The sequence below is a fragment of the Pholis gunnellus genome (assembly GCF_910591455.1).
Source record: "Pholis gunnellus genome assembly, chromosome: 2".
Taxonomy (NCBI): Eukaryota; Metazoa; Chordata; class Actinopteri; order Perciformes; family Pholidae; genus Pholis; species Pholis gunnellus.
In genome coordinates, this window is record NC_136536.1 from 862231 (window position 1) to 883771 (window position 21541).

The 21541-nt window shown below is 44.4% G+C and overlaps 1 protein-coding gene across 3 annotated transcripts in view; it reads right to left on the reverse strand.

The window, feature by feature from the left end:
- Nucleotides 1–14406: 14406 nt before the first annotated feature.
- Nucleotides 14407–21541, reverse strand: part of gripap1 (GRIP1 associated protein 1) — a 28218-nt gene continuing 21083 nt past the window's right edge. For all 3 annotated transcript variants that reach the window (XM_079171592.1, XM_079171593.1, XM_079171591.1), the window contains 5 exons: nt 19230–19360; nt 18552–18668; nt 17892–17985; nt 16753–16925; nt 14407–16657 (listed from right to left, as the gene is read on the reverse strand). In XM_079171592.1, the coding sequence (XP_079027718.1) occupies nt 16577–16657; nt 16753–16925; nt 17892–17985; nt 18552–18668; nt 19230–19360 (596 nt within the window). In that variant the 3' untranslated portion in view covers nt 14407–16576. The remainder of the gene's footprint in view (nt 16658–16752; nt 16926–17891; nt 17986–18551; nt 18669–19229; nt 19361–21541) is intronic.

A 21541-nucleotide genomic window follows, 5' to 3' on the forward strand; every position in this document is an offset into this window, starting at 1 on the left:
TCATCTTTAAAACGACTCCGTCATCGTTTCTTTACTTTATAAAAAGCTCTTTGCAGAGTAAAGATCCATCTGAAAGAAACTTTTCTCGTTGACGATGGCGCCCCCTGTGGATAACAGTGGTAGTGTTTCTAGATCTTCATCGTGTTTAAGAGAGAAAGAAAAGTCGATTCAATGTATCGTCATCCAGCGCTAGGATGTCTATTTTTCCTGCGTTCTCCGACGTACTTTGTTAGATTTAGGAAAAAAATATTGTGTTTTGGGTTTAAATACGTGCGTTTGATAGCTTCAAATAAATGTTTGGCATTAGTTAAATATAAGAGTGATGTCGAGTAACGGGACACTAATCGTGGTCTCCAGGGTGAAAGTCCTGTGTTTGTCTGACCCTTCCTCTTCCCTACGTGGATTTAGTCGCTCTTCATACTCATCATTTCCTCATATAAGATGAAACAACTATTTCATAACAATTATTATATATATTACGTCAGTTTTTGGACATTATGTACCTTTTTCGTACTTAACTGTATTTGCATAATATTGCTTGTAAAATCACAACTTTATTATTGTATTATTATTGCAACTTTATAGTCATAATATCCGACATTATATGTATAAACATTCTATCGAAGCCTGCTGCGATTCTTCATCAACACAGTGAAACTATAGATTTGTGTTTTTAAAGCCGTACAACAGGGACGTGCGGTCAGGTGAGGTCATCATGAAAAGTAAAAAACAAATAATGATTAAATTAAATAAAAATTATTATTTCTCAACTGATCTGTGCTATAAATGTAATTTCTGTATGATTCCAATCATTTCGAGCATTTTTATAATTAAAATCGCTGAATTTAACAGAGGAGACACGCGAGCTGTGCCTCACCTCAGATTGTGCAATCCGTCACAAACTGGGTTGAGCACCTTTAGCTTTCTCTTTGTTTGTCACTGTTGTAATATTCGTAGACACTTGTATTATACGTCCTTTCTTTCCAAAGAATAGGTCATGTATTTCACACATGTGTAGAACATACTTAGTCTTTTAAAATAAAGACATCATCCACATAAATGAGGACATTCAGAAAACATGCGCACACATAAAGACCGCCTCTAGCTACATGTGCAGCATGTGTTTACGCCCACACACACACACACACACACAGTTCAGTTCCACTTAAATATTGATAATAAATGTAAAGAAACGATGGTCAGCTCTCACACACACACTCACAGCAGCTGGTGCATCAAAGTTTAATGTTTCTGTGTTTACTGTGAAGCTTCACTCCAACATGACTGAAGCCGTGATGGAAAACGTCTCGATGAAAACGTCTCGATCGCTAGGTAGCGTTGGCTAGGAAGCGTTGGCTAGGAAGCGTTGGTTAGGAAGCGTTGGCTAGGAAGCGTTGGTTAGGAAGCGTTGGCTAGGAAGCGTTGGCTAGGAAGCGTTGGTTAGGAAGCGTTGGTTAGGAAGCGTTGGCTAGGAAGCGTTGGTTAGGAAGCGTTGGTTAGGAAGCGTTGGCTAGGAAGCGTTGGTTAGGAAGCGTTGGTTAGGAAGCGTTGGCTAGGAAGCGTTGGCTAGGAAGCGTTGGCTAGGAAGCGTTGGTTAGGAAGCGTTGGCTAGGAAGCGTTGGTTAGGAAGCGTTGGTTTGGAAGCGTTGGCTAGGAAGCGTTGGTTAGGAAGCGTTGGTTAGGAAGCGTTGGCTAGGAAGCGTTGGTTAGGAAGCGTTGGTTAGGAAGCGTTGGCTAGGAAGCGTTGGCTAGGAAGCGTTGGTTAGGAAGCGTTGGCTAGGAAGCGTTGGTTAGGAAGCGTTGGCTAGGAAGCGTTGGTTAGGAAGCGTTGGTTAGGAAGCGTTGGTTAGGAAGCGTTGGCTAGGAAGCGTTGGTTAGGAAGCGTTGGTTAGGAAGCGTTGGTTAGGAAACGTTGGTTAGGAAGCGTTGGCTAGGAAGCGTTGGCTAGGAAGCGTTGGTTAGGAAGCGTTGGCTAGGAAGCGTTGGTTAGGAAGCGTTGGTTAGGAAGCGTTGGCTAGGAAGCGTTGGTTAGGAAGCGTTGGTTAGGAAGCGTTGGCTAGGAAGCGTTGGTTAGGAAGCGTTGGTTAGGAAGCGTTGGCTAGGAAGCGTTGGCTAGGAAGCGTTGGCTAGGAAGCGTTGGTTAGGAAGCGTTGGCTAGGAAGCGTTGGTTAGGAAGCGTTGGTTAGGAAGCGTTGGTTAGGAAACGTTGGTTAGGAAGCGTTGGTTAGGAAGCGTTGGTTAGGAAGCGTTGGTTAGGAAGCGTTGGTTAGGAAGCGTCGTAGCGTAAATGAAGATGAAGGAGCTCATTTATTAACATACAGCCGTGTTGCTGTCAAGAGAACTTCTACTGAAACATGAAAAACACGTGTGTGGCCCTTTAAAAGAGCTCCATTGATTTATTACTGCGCTCCTTTCTCGGCAATAAGTCAGACACGTTCCCGGTGGGTGTTGGCCTCCTCCAGGGCTGCCCTTTGTCATCGGTCCTGTTCGTGACTTTCATGGACAGGATTTCTAGGCGCAGCCGGGGGTGGAGAACGTCAGGTTCGGGGGTCTCGGGATCACCTCTCTGCTATATGCAGACGATGTGGTCCTGTTGGCCTCCTCGGATCGTGACCTCCAGCATTCACTGGGGCGGTTTGCAGCCGAGTGTGAAGCGGCGGGATGAGAGTTAGCACCTCCAAATCCGAGGCCATGGTGCTCTGCCGGAAACCGGTGGATTGCTCCCTCCAGGTGGGGACGGAGTGCCTACCTCAAGTGAAGGAGTTTAAGTATCTCGGGGTCTTGTTCACGAGTGAGGGTAAGATGGAGCGGGAGATCGACAGGCGGATCGGTGCGGCTGCAGCAGTAAAGCAGGCGCTGCACCGGACCGTCTTGATGAAGAGAGAGCTGAGCCGGAAGGCAAAGCTCTCAATTTACTGGTCGGTCTACGTTCCTACCCTCACCTATGGTCACGAACTCTGGGTCGTGACCGAAAGGACAAGGTCGCGGGTACAAGCGGCCGAAATGAGTTTCCTCCGTAGGGTGGCCGGGCTCAGCCTTAGAGATAGGGTAAGGAGCTCGGACATCAGGAGGGAACTTGGAGTCGAGCCGCTACTCCTTCGCATCGAAAGGAGTCAGCTGAGGTGGTTCGGGCATCTGATTAGGATGCCTCCTGGACGCCTCCCATTGGAGGTTTTCCGGGCACGTCCAACTGGGAGGAGACCCCGGGGAAGACCCAGAACATGCTGGAGGGATTATATCTCCCAGCTGGCCTGGGAACGCCTCGGGATCCCCCAGTATGAGCTGGAACATGTTGCGGGCGAGAGGGAAGTCTGGGTCAGCCTGCTTGGCCTGCTGCCACCGCGACCCGACCCCGGATAAGCGGAGGAAAATGGATGGATGGATGGATGGCTCCTTTCATTTTCTATAAGAAGTTAAACTAGACGGTGAAATAAGTACTTTGATCCTTTATACAGTAAAAGTACTAACAACACACGGTGAAAATACTCCACTAAAAGTAAAAGTCGGGCATTCATAACCTTACTGCAGTAAAAGTACATGAATGAAGTAGTTCAAGTAAAAGTATTGATAGATTGATTGATCCTACATTTCCCATAATGCAACTAAAACAGTTCTGATTAATTCATATTTCTGTGACTTATGTTTTTAAATATTTCTCTCTATTAAACCATTTAGTAAAGTGTCTGAGTTTTTTTAAAAGATCTTCCTGAATAAAATGTGTTATTCTTATTCTTATTATTTTATTATTATTATTATTATTATTATTATTATTATTATTATTATTATTATTATTATTATTATCATTATTATTATTATTATTATTATTATTATCATTATTATTATTATTATTATTATTATTATTATCATTATTATTATTATTATTATTATTATTATTATTAATGGATGTATTTTGCCTCCATGTTTGAATCCTTTGGAAAATGAATAATCTAATCTATGAGTAAACTAATATCAAGCAGAAGAAGTTTGATCTTCTTTGGGTCAAAATGTTTGAAAACGATAAAAACCACGAATATGAAACGAGTTTTTCTGTTGAATTCAAAGTAAAATAAATAACAGCTGTTTGATAAAAACATGTTTCATGAAACTCTTTCTTTGTCTTTTCTTCCACCTGGTGAAGATTGATCTCTAATTGTGTTGAAACGTATTTATACTGTACACACACACACACACACACACACACACACACATACACACGCAAATGCACGTACACGTACACACACACGCATTTATGATATTGATCGAAAGAGGAGACACACTCAATATGTGTGTGTGTGTGTGACCTCATTAATAATTCACAGCAGTGCAGTCTGGGAGGAAAACAGGAATCCTGAGAAAGAAGAAGGAAGGAGAGAGAAACACACATGAATCATGATTGTGTGTGTGTGTGTGTGTGTGTGTGTGTGTGTGTGTGTGTGTGTGTGTGTGTGTGTCTATATATAGGCAGCAGTGGACTGACGTTTCCCAGACAAACAGGGAACTCCCAGACGTCCTCAGAGTCAGACTGAGTCACCGGTTAACTGACCTGGACCAGCACTGGAACCAGTACTCTGGTACTGCAGTACCAGTAGTATTACCACACTGTAGAAACCTTGTACACAGTAGAAAAGTATCAGCATCAAAACACACCTAAAGTACTAACACCTGTACATGTAATGAAGCAGCTGACGTCCTGCTTTATGATATTTTTCAGGTAATTCTCCACGAGTCCAAAACCAAAAGGTTCACAAAAAACTAAAATAGAATAATTGTCACGGGAGTTGATGACGACCGGCTGCATCAGCCTCTCCGTCCTCCTATTGGACCTCCTTCACCTCCTTCACCTCCTTCACCTCCTTCACCTCACGCTGCACCGACCTTTGTCTCAGCGGTCAGACATCAGAGTCACTTCCTGTCAGTCGAGTTTCAACTCATCCAGAGAGCCTCTGCACCCAAGAAGAGAAGCAGCTACTGATGCTGTTACTCAGCACATATTCTCATTATTGAGGTGAATCATCTTCCCAATATGAACACTTGAAGAGAGTTATTTTCCTCCATTCGTTCATGCGCATGAGGAGCTGGGAGGCGTTCAAACGTCCTCATTCTTTACAGACTGTCGGAGGCTCTATGCTAAGCTATCAGAGCGACATGTAGCAGGCGCTAGCAGGACAACAAGCTGTGTCATAAGCTAACATGTCTTCTTGTCTTCTACGTGTAAACATCACAGAGCAGCTCTGACTTCATTCATGAAACACTGTTTGTCTGATGAACGGGGACGGTTTGAAGGTCGTTACACAGACTGAAGGACAACAAAGGGACACGCAGCGAGGACGTCACACTGAGATCTTTACATTTCTGCATCGTCTCTGTCATCGAACCAGCCAGCTCTCCATTTTCCACCAAAACAAAGGAGCAAGTTTAAAACTCATCTCATCAGCAAACACTTCATGTCATCCCTGTTGAATCACAATCTCCATCTCCAATATCGCTCTCTTCCTGCCCGTCTGATAGTCTGGTCTGAAGCCTCAAGAGAGAGAAACTAATAAACCACCGTGTGGACGTATATAATAATATATATCATGTAATGATGATGTGTGAGGGGAAAGGAGCAGCGTCTCTACTTACATGATGTTGTTTTTTAAACATTATTTCCTCCATGACGCTCTGTGCTTCTTGCAGCCAACAAGATTAAAATCATCCAATCAGAGGACAGGATTGCAGTCAGTAATTAATCTGATGGCCTCTACAGGAGCTCTGTGTCCGTAAACTGATGCTAACTGGTGCTAGCGTGGCTCGTAGCCAGCAGCTAAGTGTTTGTTTCATGTCTAATTTATCAGAGTTCTCTCTGGATGAATGATTCATGCAGAGGTGTAAACACGTCAGCAGAGGTTAGCCTGGATTAGCTTAGCGGTGCAGCAAATAACATATAATGATGAAATTGGTTATTGTACTTTCTATATTAATGGTTAACCAATAAAAGAATTAGAAATGCGCCGTGCATTACTGTATTGGTATTGCATGGATTTCTTTAAAATCACATTTAGCTTCCTAACGAGAGACCTGTTCAACGTTTTGGTAAATACTCTTATTCTCTTTCTTTCTAACGGCCAATCGCCACTAAAAGCACTTTTACATCCGTTACTCACGCGTCTCATTGAACCACAGACTGAATCGAGTTCAGTGTTTTGGCCGTCGCCATCTTGGTTTTTTACAACCAGTGAACAGGAAGTGACCATATCTGGACTGAGGAGGAGTGACGTAGAGACGCCGTATACGTCTCTGGTAGAGACCTGTCAATCACTGTGTAGCCCCGCCCCTAAAGCATCCCCTGCTTTATGGTCTGTGTGACTCTAAATGGACCATCATTTACTAAATGAACATCATGCTGTATTGAAGAAGACTTGAAACTAGAGATTGAGACCATAAACTCATGTTTACAATGTTTACTGAGGTAATAAATCAAGAGAGAAGTAGAGTCATTTTCTCATAGACTTCTATACAACCAGAGGAGTCGCCCCCTGGTGGACACTAGAGAGAATGCAGCTTTAACACATGAAGCTTTGACTTCTCTCTACAGAACCGGAGGTTGCTGTCTTCTGTGAGACCATCTTTTTTTTTTTGTTGCGTTTAGTGAAGCTTAATCTGCACAGACAGACGTTTATATCACGCAGATATCCCACTAACTGTGTTTTGAACTCACGAGCTACGACGGGAAACAGCATCAATGAGTCAGAACATGGATCAATGAGTCAGAACATGGCCGACAAACTGTTGATTCATTACTTCTGGAGCCGACACAGAAAACAGTTTTTGGTTCAGTAAATGTCTGCGCTGAGTCGGCCCGGTGACGGTTAGTCTGTGTGTACAGAGCTGCAGTCAGGCTGTGAGTTAGCCTAGCTTAGCATAAAGACTGGCATCCAAACCTTGGATCATTGCTTTGTTCTTTTGGCAACAATAGAAGGAAACATATTATATCCTAAATCTCTACGCATTTCTAATTTCTTTCAATATTTCCAAGGAATGAAATATAGTTTTTTCATATCCATATATTTACACTGTTTATTAGAAATAAGAGATACTGATGATAGAGAAACACATAAAAAGCCTTTCAGTTACAGATCTTCATTAAGTCTTTTAGTTTGTTTGACTTTATTAACTTTAGTTACTCACAGATGTTGGGATGGGACTTTATTATATAAATCCACAAAGAAAGAGTGCAAATATGAAACACAACATTATATCAATAAGCTGCAAAACGTTGAGCCAAAGTGGATCCATCAGGGATTTAGATTTCCTGGGCAATTAAGGACAAAACAGAAATAAGTACAGATACATGAGTACAAACATAATCATAAGTGATAAGAATGAAACTGAACCTTTAAAACAAAGTGAGAGTCAGAACAGAAAGGATTTAGATTGAAGTCCTGAACAAGTATTTATTGTGTATCTTATCTCATGTGCACCAGTTATGATACAGCAGCTCATATCTTGTGGGTACGAGACTTTGTGGCTCCGCAGAAAGATTCAGGTTCCTGCGGTCGATATGAACCCCGAACAGAACGAGACCAGAAGCTTCCAGAGGAAGATAAAGTCCAGAAGAGGAAGATAAAGTCCAGAAGAGGAAGATAAAGTCAACTTCAATGTGCTCCCTGATAATAAAGACTTGATATCATCTACTGTTATCTCTCTCTCTCTCTCTCTCTCTGTCTCTGTCTCTCTCTCTCTCTCTCTCTGTCTCTCTGTCTCTGTCTCTCTCTGTCTCTCTCTCTCTCTCTCTCTGTCTCTCTGTCTCTGTCTCTCTCTGTCTCTCTCTCTCTCTCTCTCTCTCTCTGTCTCTGTCTCTCTCTCTCTCTCTCTCTGTCTCTGTCTCTCTCTGTCTCTCTCTCTCTCTCTCTCTCTGTCTCTCTGTCTCTGTCTCTCTCTGTCTCTCTCTCTCTCTCTCTCTGTCTCTCTGTCTCTGTCTCTCTCTGTCTCTCTCTCTCTCTCTCTCTCTGTCTCTCTGTCTCTGTCTCTCTCTGTCTCTCTCTCTCTCTCTCTCTGTCTCTGTCTCTCTGTCTCTGTCTCTCTCTGTCTCTCTCTCTCTCTCTCTCTCTGTCTCTCTGTCTCTGTCTCTCTCTGTCTCTCTCTCTCTCTCTCTCTCTCTCTCTCTCTCTCTGTCTCTGTCTCTCTCTCTCTCTCTCTCTGTCTCTCTGTCTCTGTCTCTCTCTGTCTCTGTCTCTCTGTCTCTGTCTCTCTCTGTCTCTCTCTCTGTCTCTCTCTGTCTCTCTCTCTCTCTCTCTCTGTCTCTGTCTCTCTGTCTCTGTCTCTCTCTGTCTCTCTCTCTCTCTCTCTGTCTCTCTGTCTCTGTCTCTCTCTGTCTCTCTCTCTCTCTCTCTCTCTCTCTCTCTCTCTCTGTCTCTGTCTCTCTCTCTCTCTCTCTCTGTCTCTCTGTCTCTGTCTCTCTCTGTCTCTCTCTCTCTCTCTCTGTCTCTCTGTCTCTGTCTCTCTCTGTCTCTCTCTCTCTCTCTCTCTCTCTCTCTGTCTCTCTGTCTCTGTCTCTCTCTCTCTCTCTCTCTGTCTCTCTGTCTCTGTCTCTCTCTGTCTCTCTCTGTCTCTCTCTCTCTCTCTCTCTCTCTCTGTCTCTCTCTCTCTCTCTCTCTCTGTCTCTCTCTCTCTCTCTCTGGATGGAAGCTGAGGGCGGCTCAGTGACCCAGAGTTTATAATTTAACGCTCATGCATGATAGATGAGACACTCACACAGAATGATTCAAATTCAGACACAAAGTTCTGCATTTAAAAGCTGAGAGAGGGAGAGGAGAGGGGAGGGGAGGGTGAAAAGATATGGATTGAGAGAGAGAGAGAGAGAGAATAAATCGAAGGAGAAAAAGACAGTAAGTGGAAAGAGAGCAGGAGGAAGAGGAGTTTTACTGTGTCGAGGTCTGTATTTATGTATTAAGAACAGGAGGAAGCGAAGGAGAAGACGAAGAGGGGAGGAAAAGGGGAGGAAGGTAAGAGGTGGAGACAACAGTGGGAGAGAGAAACAAGAGGAAGAAGAAGAGAGGGATCGATGGAAATAAAATAGTAGGTAAATATTTTTTAAAAAGCAGTAAATGTATCAGGAGGAAGAGGACGAGGATGAAGAAACTGCATTTGAAAGCACAAGCTGTTGGGAGTCTTGGAGTCTCCGCCCCTCTGGGACGGACCGACTGCAGACAGCAAACACACCCCGAGAGTGTGTTCACGTGTTAAAGCTGCATTCTCTCTAATGTCCACCATCTTCAATACAGCATGATGTTCATGTAGTAAATGATGGTCCATTTAGAGTCACACAGACCATAAAGCAGGGGATGCTTTAGGGGCGGGGCTACACAGTGATTGACAGGTCTCTACCAGAGACGTATACGGCGTCTCTACATCACTCCTCCTCAGTCCAGATGTGGTCACTTCCTGTTCACTGGTTGTGATGAAAACAAGATGGCGACAGCCAACACGCTGAACTCCAGCCTTCAAAACATCAACTTCTTCTCTACAGTTTGTGTATGAAACACACTTTTATGGTAAATTATTAAATGTATTTCTCGAGCTCAAATGTTCTGGCGACACAGAAGTTTTTTTTCTTATTATTTGACCGACTTTAAAAATCTGAAAGTTGCTGTTTGAACAGTAAGAACCTTTTTTTCACGTCCGCTGCACCAAACACACCCTCAGCGCTCACTCTGCTGATGCATTCTGGGTACCTGTAAAGACATTCACATGAATGAGTGTGTGAGAGAGGAAGCATAGCGTGAGAAGGAAGCGAAGACTCTCTGACGGGACTCCACCTCCAGCTGACCTTCTCCTGTGTGTGTGTGTGTGTGTGTGTGTGTGTGTGTGTGTGTGTGCATCTGTTCGACTCAGTTAGATTTTCAGAGCTGCAGCCGTCGATCGTTTGTTCTACAGATTGTTTCGTGGAGTTTTGGTTTATTATAATAAATGTTTCTTTATATTTAGAGAGTTTGTTGCTGAAGGTGACTGAACTACATCGTGTAGTGATACTTGTAGGAAGTAGACGTCTCACTCGTCTCAATGTGTCTCTGGTACCCTCTGCTCTGTCCTTGTCTCCTTGTCTCCTTGTCTCCTCTGCTGGGGTTCAGTCTCACGTCTCCATGTTGCTGCTCTTCATCACTTCATCTTCAGTTCTGACCGACACGAACAATAAGAGAGAGAGAGGAATCCTCCTCATCTCACCTGGAGAGGAGACACCTTCATCGAGGTCTTCATCAGGCACCGAGTCACATGATCAGCTGGGCGACGAGTGAAGAGTCTCATCATCACGTGTGTGTGAGTCACGTGGCTCAAGAAGATAACACAGAAGGAAACAACAAGTTGTGTTTAAGGTTATTAACTATTTCAATCATTTCTCAAAAATGAGAAAAAATGAGAAAAAATGAGAAAAAATTTGAAAAAATGAGAAAGTATTTTGTGTAAAACAGGATTTTTATTAAAATTAAATATTTGTTTTGAAAGAATAATGAATATCATCTGTACGCTCACACTAATATCATTAAGGAGGAGGAGGAGGAGGAGGAAGAGGAGGAGGAAAGTATCTCATGGTGACGGTTCAGCTGAAATCTGTTTTCCTCAGAGATTCATATTCTATCTTGAATATTAAATCTGGTTTTATTCCACATTATAATATTTAAGATTTTTCTCTTGTTGGTCAAGTTGAAGATGAAGATGAAGATCTCGTTCGTCTTCACTGCGGTCACGTGTCCACACAGTGACGGTCACATGTTGGAACATGAAGAAGAGTAAACGATGGTGTAAAGTTCACGTTGAGACGATTCATTTGATCAACGACATGTCAGGTCTCAGGGTTCAGGATCAGGTCCAGGATCAGGTCCAGGATCAGGTTTAACTCATTCAGAGCCTTCAGGGCGTCGATGGAGGTCCTCACAAGTACTGCAGAACAGACGAGTGTGAGGACGACACGATGATGTAACCAGGGGGTTACCACGGCGATCCCCAAATGTCTGACAGAGAGGGAGGACGAGGAAGAGGAGGAGGACGAGGAGAGAGAGGAGAGCGAGAGGAGGTGGAAGTCGGGTTACACAGTTTAAAAAATTCACGAGTTCCCTTCTGCAGCAGTCCGCTAAATATAGAGTGTGTGTGTGTGTGTGTGTGTGTGTGTGTGAGTGTCTCTGTGTGTGTGTGTGTGTGTGTGTGTGTGTGTGTGTGTGTGTGTGTGTGTGACAGAATCCCTCAGTTTGTGTTCACATCAGAAACCAACAACATGTCTGACATCACGCCTCCTGAAATAAAACATGCTAAACTGTGTTTTATCATCACCAGAGAGGTCAGTGAAGGCATCACCAGAGAGGTCAGTGAAGGCATCACCAGAGAGGACAGTGAAGGCATCACCAGAGAGGTCAGTGAAGGCATCACCAGAGAGGTCAGTGAAGGCATCACCAGAGAGGTCAGTGAAGGCATCACCAGAGAGGTCAGTGAAGGCATCACCAGCAGGGAGAGTAAACAGTGCACAGGGAGACAGAAGACAGTGAATGCATCATTAAAGAGAACAGTAAAAACCTTTAAGAGGACAGTGAAGGCATCACAGCGTTGTTTTCTTGTTTATTCCTCTGAAAGCTCTGGTCAACTTAACACACACACACACACACACACACACACACACACACACACACACAGAGGGCAGTGAGGGCCCCCGGGGGCCTCCGTGTATTGATTGGACTCTCAGTGTGTAATGAGAGCCGCTCTGTTTGTTTTTAGCTTCAGAGTGGGAGGAGAGAGATGTGGCACTGCGGCAACACACACACACACACACACACACACACACACACACACACACACACACACCTTCTTTCCGTCCTTCACAGCTTCGTCTTCGTTTCATCACTTTCTTCTTTTTTCTTGGTTCAGACTTTAGAAAACGTGTCTCTGATGAAATATTATGAGAATATGATCGAGTGTTCAGTTAACGTTTCGTTCTATTTGATGTTTTATTTAACGAGGAAGTGATTCTGTGATTATTAAAACTCATCAATGAGCCTCACTGTTGTTCCTTCTTCATCATCATCATCAAACTGTAGTTCATTCGGACTCAATCACACATACACACACGCACTAGAGCAACACATGTGGATTCATCCGCCGCTGAAAATAGTCCCCAACAAAGTCTCTACTTCCTCCTGTTAGTTTGAAGAAGCGTCTTCATCAGGAACCAACGGACCAGAGACCGGAAGTGACTGTTTAGAGATGTGTTTGAGTCCAAACAGGAGATTTACATTAAGATTAATAAAGTTCTTCATGAACTGATATTTCTACTGTTCACTGACAGATTAATAGTAACGTGTTTATCTCTCGTGCGTCTGTGCAGCAGCAGACGGAGCTTGAACGCACCACGATGAGTGTCTAGTCGAACAAAACGTCCGAGCTGACGGGACGCGACCGACCGACAAACACACCGCGAGTCTGGAGCCGAAGCTGCGGCGCTTTGATCCTCAGAGATAAAGACGACAGAGACACGCGGGCCCTGAACGCCTCACGGGCAGATCCTCAGCTGAGGAGGAAGAGGAGGAAGAGGAGGAAGAGGCAATACTGCCACCTGATTTAAAGAAGTACTCACAGCCTTTACTGCAGTACAAGTACCAATACCACACTGTGAGAATACTCCACGACACAAACAAGTCCTGCAGGCAAAAAACCCTCACTGAAGTAAAAGTATTTATACATCAGTACAATGCTGACTGAAAGTACAACATGTACCTCTGAGATGTAGTACGGGATAAAGTACAACATGTACCTCTGAGACAGTGAAGTAGAAAGTACGTTGAATGTGTACTTTCGTAAATGTACTTCGTTACTTGTGAACACGTGTTCTTGTAGTTTATTTGGTAGAAACATGAATCTCATCTTCTGGTCCGGTGTCTGTGCAGCAGACAGACAGTCAGTACAGGTAGATGGACAGGTGACACACACACACACACATGATCATGTTGCTGTGTGTCAATACGGTCTGATACAGCAGAACACAGACCAGGATCAGGTTCCTACTGAACCAGTTCCCACTGTACAGACAGACAGACAGACAGACACTCACCTGACTGGTTTCTAATCAAAGATCACGAGCTTCACCTGCTGTGTGTGCGGTGGACTCGTCTGGGTGCAGTACCTCTTTTTCACCACCGCCTCCACGCGCTCATCGGCAGTGACTACCGAGGGGGGCGCTGTTTCCCCGATTTAAAGAAAGAGGCAAACTGAAAACTATCGTTCTACAACTTCATTGATTGAAGTACTTTACTTATGTGAAAATGAACACATGGTGTGTTATTTTTAACACATCTGTTTTGAGAGTGTAGATTTTACTGAACGATACGTTTTAAATCATTCTGGAGAGAATTACACTGAGTGAGTGAGTGAGTGAGTGAGTGAGTGAGTGAGTGAGTGAGTGACTGACTGAGTGAGTGAGTGACTGACTGAGTGAGTGAGTGACTGACTGAGTGAGTGAGTGACTGACTGAGTGAGTGAGTGAGTGGGTGAGTGAGTGAGTGAGTGACTGAGTGAGTGGAGTTACAGACTTTCTGCTCCGCTTCATGAAGAGTGAACATCAGTTCAGAAGCCAGACAACTAGAAATAAGTTTAATTAACTTTATTTAATTTGTTCATTTATTTTATTAATATAAGTTAGAAAAACATCAAATGATTTACATCATCTGTTAATGTTTATGTCAATCAATGAATATTCTACTTGTTTTATTTTGCATCACTTTAGACACACAGACAGGTGGAGACACACAGACACACAGACAGGAGCAGCCCGTCTCCCTCTGAACTTTCATTTTAATTAAAACCACGTTTGTAAAAAACTCATCTACAACTTCCTCTCCTTCAATTAACCCTCTGCTCGGCCAATCAGACGCTATCTCGTTGAGGCGGACCCCGTCACCTCTCCAGCCCGTCTGTCTCTCTGCGGGACAGGAAGTACTCGACAGCTAATTAGCACCGAGCGAGGCGGCGTCTCCCCGAACCTCGACCTCCATCTCTAAACTTCACTAGAGCAGAACGAGTTCTAATCAACAAAAACAGAGAGGATTGTGGGAAGGATGGAGGGGGGGGGGGGGGGTCAACAGGATTCAGAGATATTTCATCACTAAAGAACCAAACTTCACTCAATGTTGAGCAGAGTTCTAATTCTATAGATTAACACCAGACACTTCTCTTCAGGCATGTAGTCCAGGATGTAGACAGACCCCCAGAATGTGGGTTGATCTAAAAATACGTTTTACTTGTCTTTGTTCGCCTGTCAATCACTTAAAATATGAATTCAAAAAGTGAATAAAAAGATAAACATTAACTTTTATTGAATCTCAGCTGAAAGTTGATTTTTGATAATTCTTCAGAACGTTTGATGAGCAGAGAAAAGCAGACACGTCATCGTCTACAGACACTTTATATTTTGTTGATGTTACAATAATTAGCGTCATGATCATCATCATCATCAGTCTCATAAATAGATCAGTTGATTCTTCATAGTTAGAAGTCATATCACAGCGTGAATATATATATATACAGATTTAAACGTTACAAACAAAAGCAAAAGCAACGAGCAGAGTCGCTGTCCAGCACATAGACCGATCCCGAGAGAGAAGACTGCAGTTTGTTTTCAGTGCAGCTCGACCGACTTTGTGACGATTTATGTCTTTAAAATTAGCTTTTTGTTATCTTTTGACATTTCCTGTTTAAATACGTAATGATGTCATTAAGATGAAAAAAGACAAAAGCTGCACCGTCGACACGTCGAGTTCTTCTCACGACATTTAAAGTCTTAACGTCAAACGAAAATAAAGCAGAAATGTACAGGCAGTTACAAGCATGTCCAGGATGTAGTCAGAGCCCACGTAGCCGACAAGATATCCAACAGATGTTTTTCTTTCACTTCCTGTCAAAAACTCAAACTTCAGCATTTTTTTTAACGAATCAGAGCAAACAAATTTAAAGACAGTCAAGAAAAATATATGTTTCAAGCAGGAAGTAGACACAGCCCAAAATAAAAAATAGCATCCAAAGATCAACGATGACAGTTTTACTCGTTTTGTTTTTTTCTGCACCATTTGGTGTCCCCAGTAGGGAGGGAAATAAGTCACAAAACAAAAAATCCAATAGTGCAACACAAATCAGTTCATGTGATCCAAGACATAGACACGTCCCTGGAGATCAAAAGCTGGATTATAGAAAAAAAGACATTTTAGGTTTCATTGAGCCATTTTGCATCCCAAGCTGAACTAAATGAACCGTCAAACACACGACGGTGTAAAAATAAATCATTACAGTAGGGGGGGGGGGGGCGATCATTACTCCAAAGAAAAATAATCTTTTGCGCTCCATGACATAGCCACGGCCCACAAACACCCTGATGACATGAGTTCCTATAGGAGGCTGTTAGCAGCACATTTTAGTGGATACAATTATGTTGGTGGATGTAGCTCGTTAGCTTGTTAACGATAGCTCGTTAACTTAACAATGTAGCCTGTTAGCTTGTTCACGACGTAGCGAGATCAAGTCTTTGTTCTTGATTCTGGTTTCTTCTTTAAAGCTCTGAGTAGCTGCGTCTGGTTTCAAAACCAGCTAAACCAAGAAATGCAGGATCAGGATTTAAAGGGCCGGTACGCCACAAAAACACCTGGGATCAGTTCTATTGGAACAGAAGCTGGAGGATGTGAAGCTTTTTGTTTCTCTAGTAAAATAACATTCATGTCTCCTGTTCTCACTTTCCAGGTTTCCATCGAAAAGTTTCGCTCAATCGACAAAAACAAAACGTGACTGAACGCTCGTTTCCGTTTAACTAACGAACGTCTTCAGAAACACGACTGAACTTTTGGAACAACAAAAAAGCTCCACTGTCTTTCAGCCACGTGTCATGTGACACCGGATAAGAACTGAAGCTCATGAGATGTGGCTGAAAGCTCGGGAAATGAATAAGGAGACTTTGTGTTGAAGAGTTTTACACCGTCTCGGTTAGTCCAGGTCATAGACGGACCCCGTGGGTTAAGGAGCCCAGGAAATAGCCAGATCACAACAGAGTTACTGCACAAATAAAACAATAAAATAACATTCATTCAGATAGCAGGCATGTGTGCTCCAGGACATAGCCAGGACCCAACAGACAGTACAGCCGGTTACAACAGAAATCAGAAGTCCGTTACAATGCATGTTTTCCAGGTCGTAGCCAGGACTCAGAGGAACTGAGTGGTTCAGTCTAGTTACAGTACATTCAATAGCAACATATATGAGTTGAGCCCAACTTTTCCATTCCCACTGGTCTCAAGTTTCTTCTTCTACGTCTTTAAAACTTAGTTTCTTCTCTTCATTGAGAATCAACAGGTTCCAGCATTTAGTTGTACACCAGCAGGCAGACTGAGATGGGGGAAATCATAAAGGCTCCAGACGTTAGTCTGAGCCCACAGCGGGTCTGAGGCTGCACGCGCAGGGAATGGGAAAAGGACGAAATGTTGGTTCCAGGTGTTAGTCTGAGCCCAGCCCCTTTCTTCCAGCTGAGATAAGAGAAGGAAGGGAATGGATGGATGGATAGATCCAGGCGATAGCCTTATCCCGACCCGGTTGCACCGCCACCAGAGCTGCTTTCTTTACTGAGACGGACTAATTCCTGGGACAGAACCTCCAGGTCCTACAGACAGACAGCAGTTTTATCATCAATAAGGCTCTAATGTTCGTTATCAGCACATTAATGAATGTGTGTGTGTGTGTGTGTGTGTGTCTCACCTTCTGCAGGTGCATGTTCTTGGTCAGCTGCTCCTCCAACATGTTCTGCAGCTTCTTGTTCATCTCTCTCAGATTCTCGTCTCCCGGTTTCACCAGATCCCTGAGGACTGAACCCAGACCTCCTCTCTCCCCCTGAGAGCCTCCGTGACCTCCGACGGCACCGCCCGACACATCTGAGGAGACGAGGACACAAGGAGACGAAGGGGAGGAATCAGCGGCTATACGAGCATCAATAAAAAGACTTTCACTGTTTATGAAGCAGGTTCAGTGACTCCAACGCTCTGTCCACCATCGTAGTTAGCCTGTTAGCATGCTAAGACAAGTGGAAGACAGGGGAGGAGAGAAGGAGACAAGAGGAGAGGAGAGAAGGACATAAAAGAAGTGGATGTGAGGAGGAAAGGAAATGAGGGAGTTAGGGGAGTCAGACGGCTTTACTACCAAGTTATCCATCACACCTGATGTCATAGAAATTACACTACAGCTGTGTGTGTGTGTGTGTGTGTGTGTGTGTGTGTGTGTGTGTGTGTGTGTGTGTGTGTGTGTGTGTGTGTGGCAGCTGCATAAAACCGAGACAAAAAAAGACTGCAGCACACACACACACACACACACACACACACACACACACACACACACACACACACACAGTGTGTGAGCAGTAAACACATGTAACTGTGCTGCCCTGCGTGTTGACTTACAGGTTCACACAGCTGGAGAACAGCTGTTCATCAAAAACACAAATCTTATTTTTGTCTAAAATAAACTTCATATACTTTTACTTCAGTCAGGTTTCTGTGAATGCAGTAGTGGAGTATTCACAGTGTGGTATTACTACTACAACAGGAGCTGCCGACGTGCCCTGAAGCAAGGCACTAAGCCCTCCACAGATTAAACACGGTTACCTAGCAACGCGGCAGCAGGCTACGTAATAACCGAGACACGACGAGTTTAACTCAACGCTGATAAACGCTGAAGAACAGCTGCAGTGTGAAATATTCATCACACACACACACACACAGGTATGTGTGTGTGTGTGTGTGTGTGTGTGTGTGTGTGTGTGTGTGTGTGTGTGTGTGCGTGTGCGTGTGCGTGTGCGTGTGTGTGTGTGCGTGTGTGTGTGTGCGTGTGTGTGTGTGCGTCACCTATGCGGCTCTCCATCACGTAGGTCTCGATGATGGAACTCTTCCTGCAGATGTCTTCAGCCATCGACGAGCAGCTCACCTCCAGATGTTTCACCTGAAGAACAGAAGTACTTCAGTACTAGTACTACAATGCAGTAATACTAGTTACTAGTACAAGTCATGCATTCAAATTGTTACATAAGTAATAGTATAAAAGTATTAGAATAAATGATAAATATTGATGCATTAATGTGTTCATTTAAAAGACTTTACATTAATGAATTATTGGTTTTAATGTGTAAAGCTGTCAGATAAACGTGGAGCAGCAACACCGTCTACCTCTGAGGAGAATAACACAGGAGTAGCAAATAGAAATACTCAAGTAGAGTTTTGAGGTACTTGTACTTTACTTGGTTACAGTACTTTGTGATATTCCACCAGCGGTCTGCGTTCAGTCAAACATCTGTTTTCTAACTCACATAAAGACTTCTATTGTTTGAAGAACCGAGTTAAAGAATAAATAAAGAGTTTGAACATAAATATCTCGTCAGGCAGACGTATTGAGCTCTGATATTAATAATGCAGCTGAACACAGGAACACTAACAGCTGTTCGTCGTCCCGACTGTCCACTCGAGGAACCGAGTGAAGCAGAAGGAGACGAAGGTGAAGTCTCTCCTCACCTTCTCCTCCAGCATCCACTTCTCCTGCTGAACCTCAGCGAGTCGCTGGAACAACTCCCCGACCTCGTCGTCTGAGAGCTCCGCAGGGCGCTGAGACTGAGGGCTGCCTCCTCCAGACTGAGACACACACAACTTTATTAGCATCACGATCAGAGACAGAACACAGCTCGCTGGATGGAAACACGCTTTCTTTAAAGAACTACATCGTTCATCACATAATTGTATATATAATACTATGTATTTATACATATATATAATCTGTGGATCAGATCTGGATTAAAATGACTTTCTGTGACTTAACAACAGTAATATTTACAAAGTTTCAACTTCCAGTGTGATTTCTCCTCCGCCATTGTTTCCTGTTGCTGGGGCAGAATGCATTCTGGGATATTTGGCTGTCCCAAGTACACACAAGTCACCTCCGACGCATCCCCGGTGAAATGGGCGGAGCCACATCCGGGCATTTGGACCGTGTTTGGCTCGATGTGAACTTTGAATTGGAACAGCTGATGACGTTTCACACGTCCACAAGTTCAGAGAAGTACGCGTGTTGAGAAAGACCCATGAACAGTCTTCAACGATGAAGAGGAGGCGCCGACGAGACGAAACCGACTTTATAATTTAAATAAACAAATAAAACGGTGGTATTGAAGAGGCCGCGGTCCGGGCTCCACCCACCTTGTTCTGATTGGTCGGCTGAGCCTCCTTCATCATGTCTCTGTAGGAGAAGGAGGAGACGGAGGACGAGTCTCCGGTCTGCTGGGTCCGACTGGGACTGTTGATCTCTGACAGAACCAGCTCCTCCAGACCTACAGACACACAGAGGAGGAGGGATGAAGCCATCAACAGCTTTAATAATCCAATAACATACAGATTATTAATCAGAAAAACATTTTGTTAAAATAATGAAACAGGTCAAGGAACTGTCCCTTTAAGATACGTAGGTGCGATTCCAGATAATTTAAGCAAATAAACTCTCTTTAAGACAATGGAATTTGCCCTTCAGATATATATTCAGGCTTTTAGTGATTTTAAATCGAGGAACTGTCCCCTTAACCTTAACCATTCCGTCCCCTTTTTTGACAGGGAATCAAAGGACAGTGGATAAAAGGTCAAAAGTATATTCCATAACGTAGAGGTACATATATGATCTGAGAGCTGAGAACCTGAAGATTCATTTGATATAAAGTTCAGCACCGTGTGTCAAGTTCATCTAGTCATAAATCTGAAATAATGATCCCGTCAACGCATCGGACCGTCCCGTCAACGCATCGGACCGTCCCTTCAACGCATCGGACCGTCCCGTCAACGCATCGGACCGTCCCTTCAACGCATCGGACCGTCCCTTCAACGCATCGGACCGTCCCGTCAACGCATCGGACCGTCCCTTCAACGCATCGGACCGTCTCTTCAACGCATCGGACCGTCCCTTCAACGCATCGGACCGTCCCTTCAACGCATCGGACCGTCCCTTCAACGCATCGGACCGTCCCTTCAACGCATCGGACCGTCCCTTCAACGCATCGGACCGTCCCTTCAACGCATCGGACCTTCCCTTCAACGCATCGGACCGTCCCTTCAACGCATCGGACCGTCCCGTCAACGCATCGGACCGTCTCTTCAACGCATCGGACCGTCCCTTCAACGCATCGGACCGTCCCTTCAACGCATCGGACCGTCCCTTCAACGCATCGGACCGTCCCTTCAACGCATCGGACCGTCCCGTCAATGCATCGGACCGTCCCTTCAACGCATCGGACCGTCCCTTCAACGCATCGGACCGTCCCTTCAACGCATCGGACCGTCCCGTCAACGCATCGGACCGTCCCGTCAACGCATCGGACCGTCCCTTCAACGCATCGGACCGTCCCTTCAACGCATCGGACCGTCCCTTCAACGCATCGGACCGTCCCTTCAACGCATCGGACCGTCCCTTCAACGCATCGGACCAACGCATCGGACCGTCCCGTCAACGCATCGGAACGTCCCTTTAATGCATCGGACCGTCACTTTAATGCAGGTGCTCTGAGTGGGCAGAGCGATAAGTAGGCTACTTTAAAATGTCTGATTCTCAGGTTTGTGTGGAGAAGCCTTTTAAACATTTATCACTTCTCATAGATTATACATGATGCTGAGGACTGCCCTGCACCGCTCTGTGTGTGTGTGTGTGTGTGTGTGTGTGTGTGTGTGTGTGTGTGTGTGTGTGTGTGTATGTGTGTGTGTGTGTGTGTGTGTGTGTGTGTGTGTGTGTGTGTGTGTGTGTGTGTGTGTGTGTGTGTGTGTGTGTGTGTGTATGTGTGTGTGTGTGTGTGTGTGTGTGTGTGTGTGTGTGTGTGTGTGTGTGTGTGTGTAAAATGGGTACAAACTGAAAAAGAGAGAAATATATACAACAGAAGACATTTAGTGGGTAAAAGAAAATAAAACTGTCCAGTTAAATGGAGACAAACAGAGAGTGACGGACTTTGCAGGTGTGTGTGTGTGTGTGTGTGTGTTGCCAGCAGACGCCATGGTGTCCACGTCAGCTCTGGGAATCAGAGCGCTGCATTAAATATTGAGCAGCAGGTTCCGGACTGAGCCAGAACCTCCTGACGCAGGGTCAGCACGCCGCCGATTATCGGACCCATCGGTCACGTTACAATCACATCTCAGCCACTTAGGACACACACACACACACACACACACACACACACACACACACAGACACACACAGACACACACAGACACACACACACACACACACACACACACACACACACACACACACACACACACACACACACACACACACACACACCCCCTACTGAAGCATTTACAGGGGATTGTCGTCCATTTAGGGGATTTTAAATACTGTTCCACTTAGTTGCGCGTCAGGTTCTTCCCCATTGACAGTGAATGGAGCTCTGAGTTTATGGAGATCAATGAGCTGCAGATAAACACGAGACATTTTTTACACCTGGACACAAAATCTAAATAACAGGAAATCCAAGAAT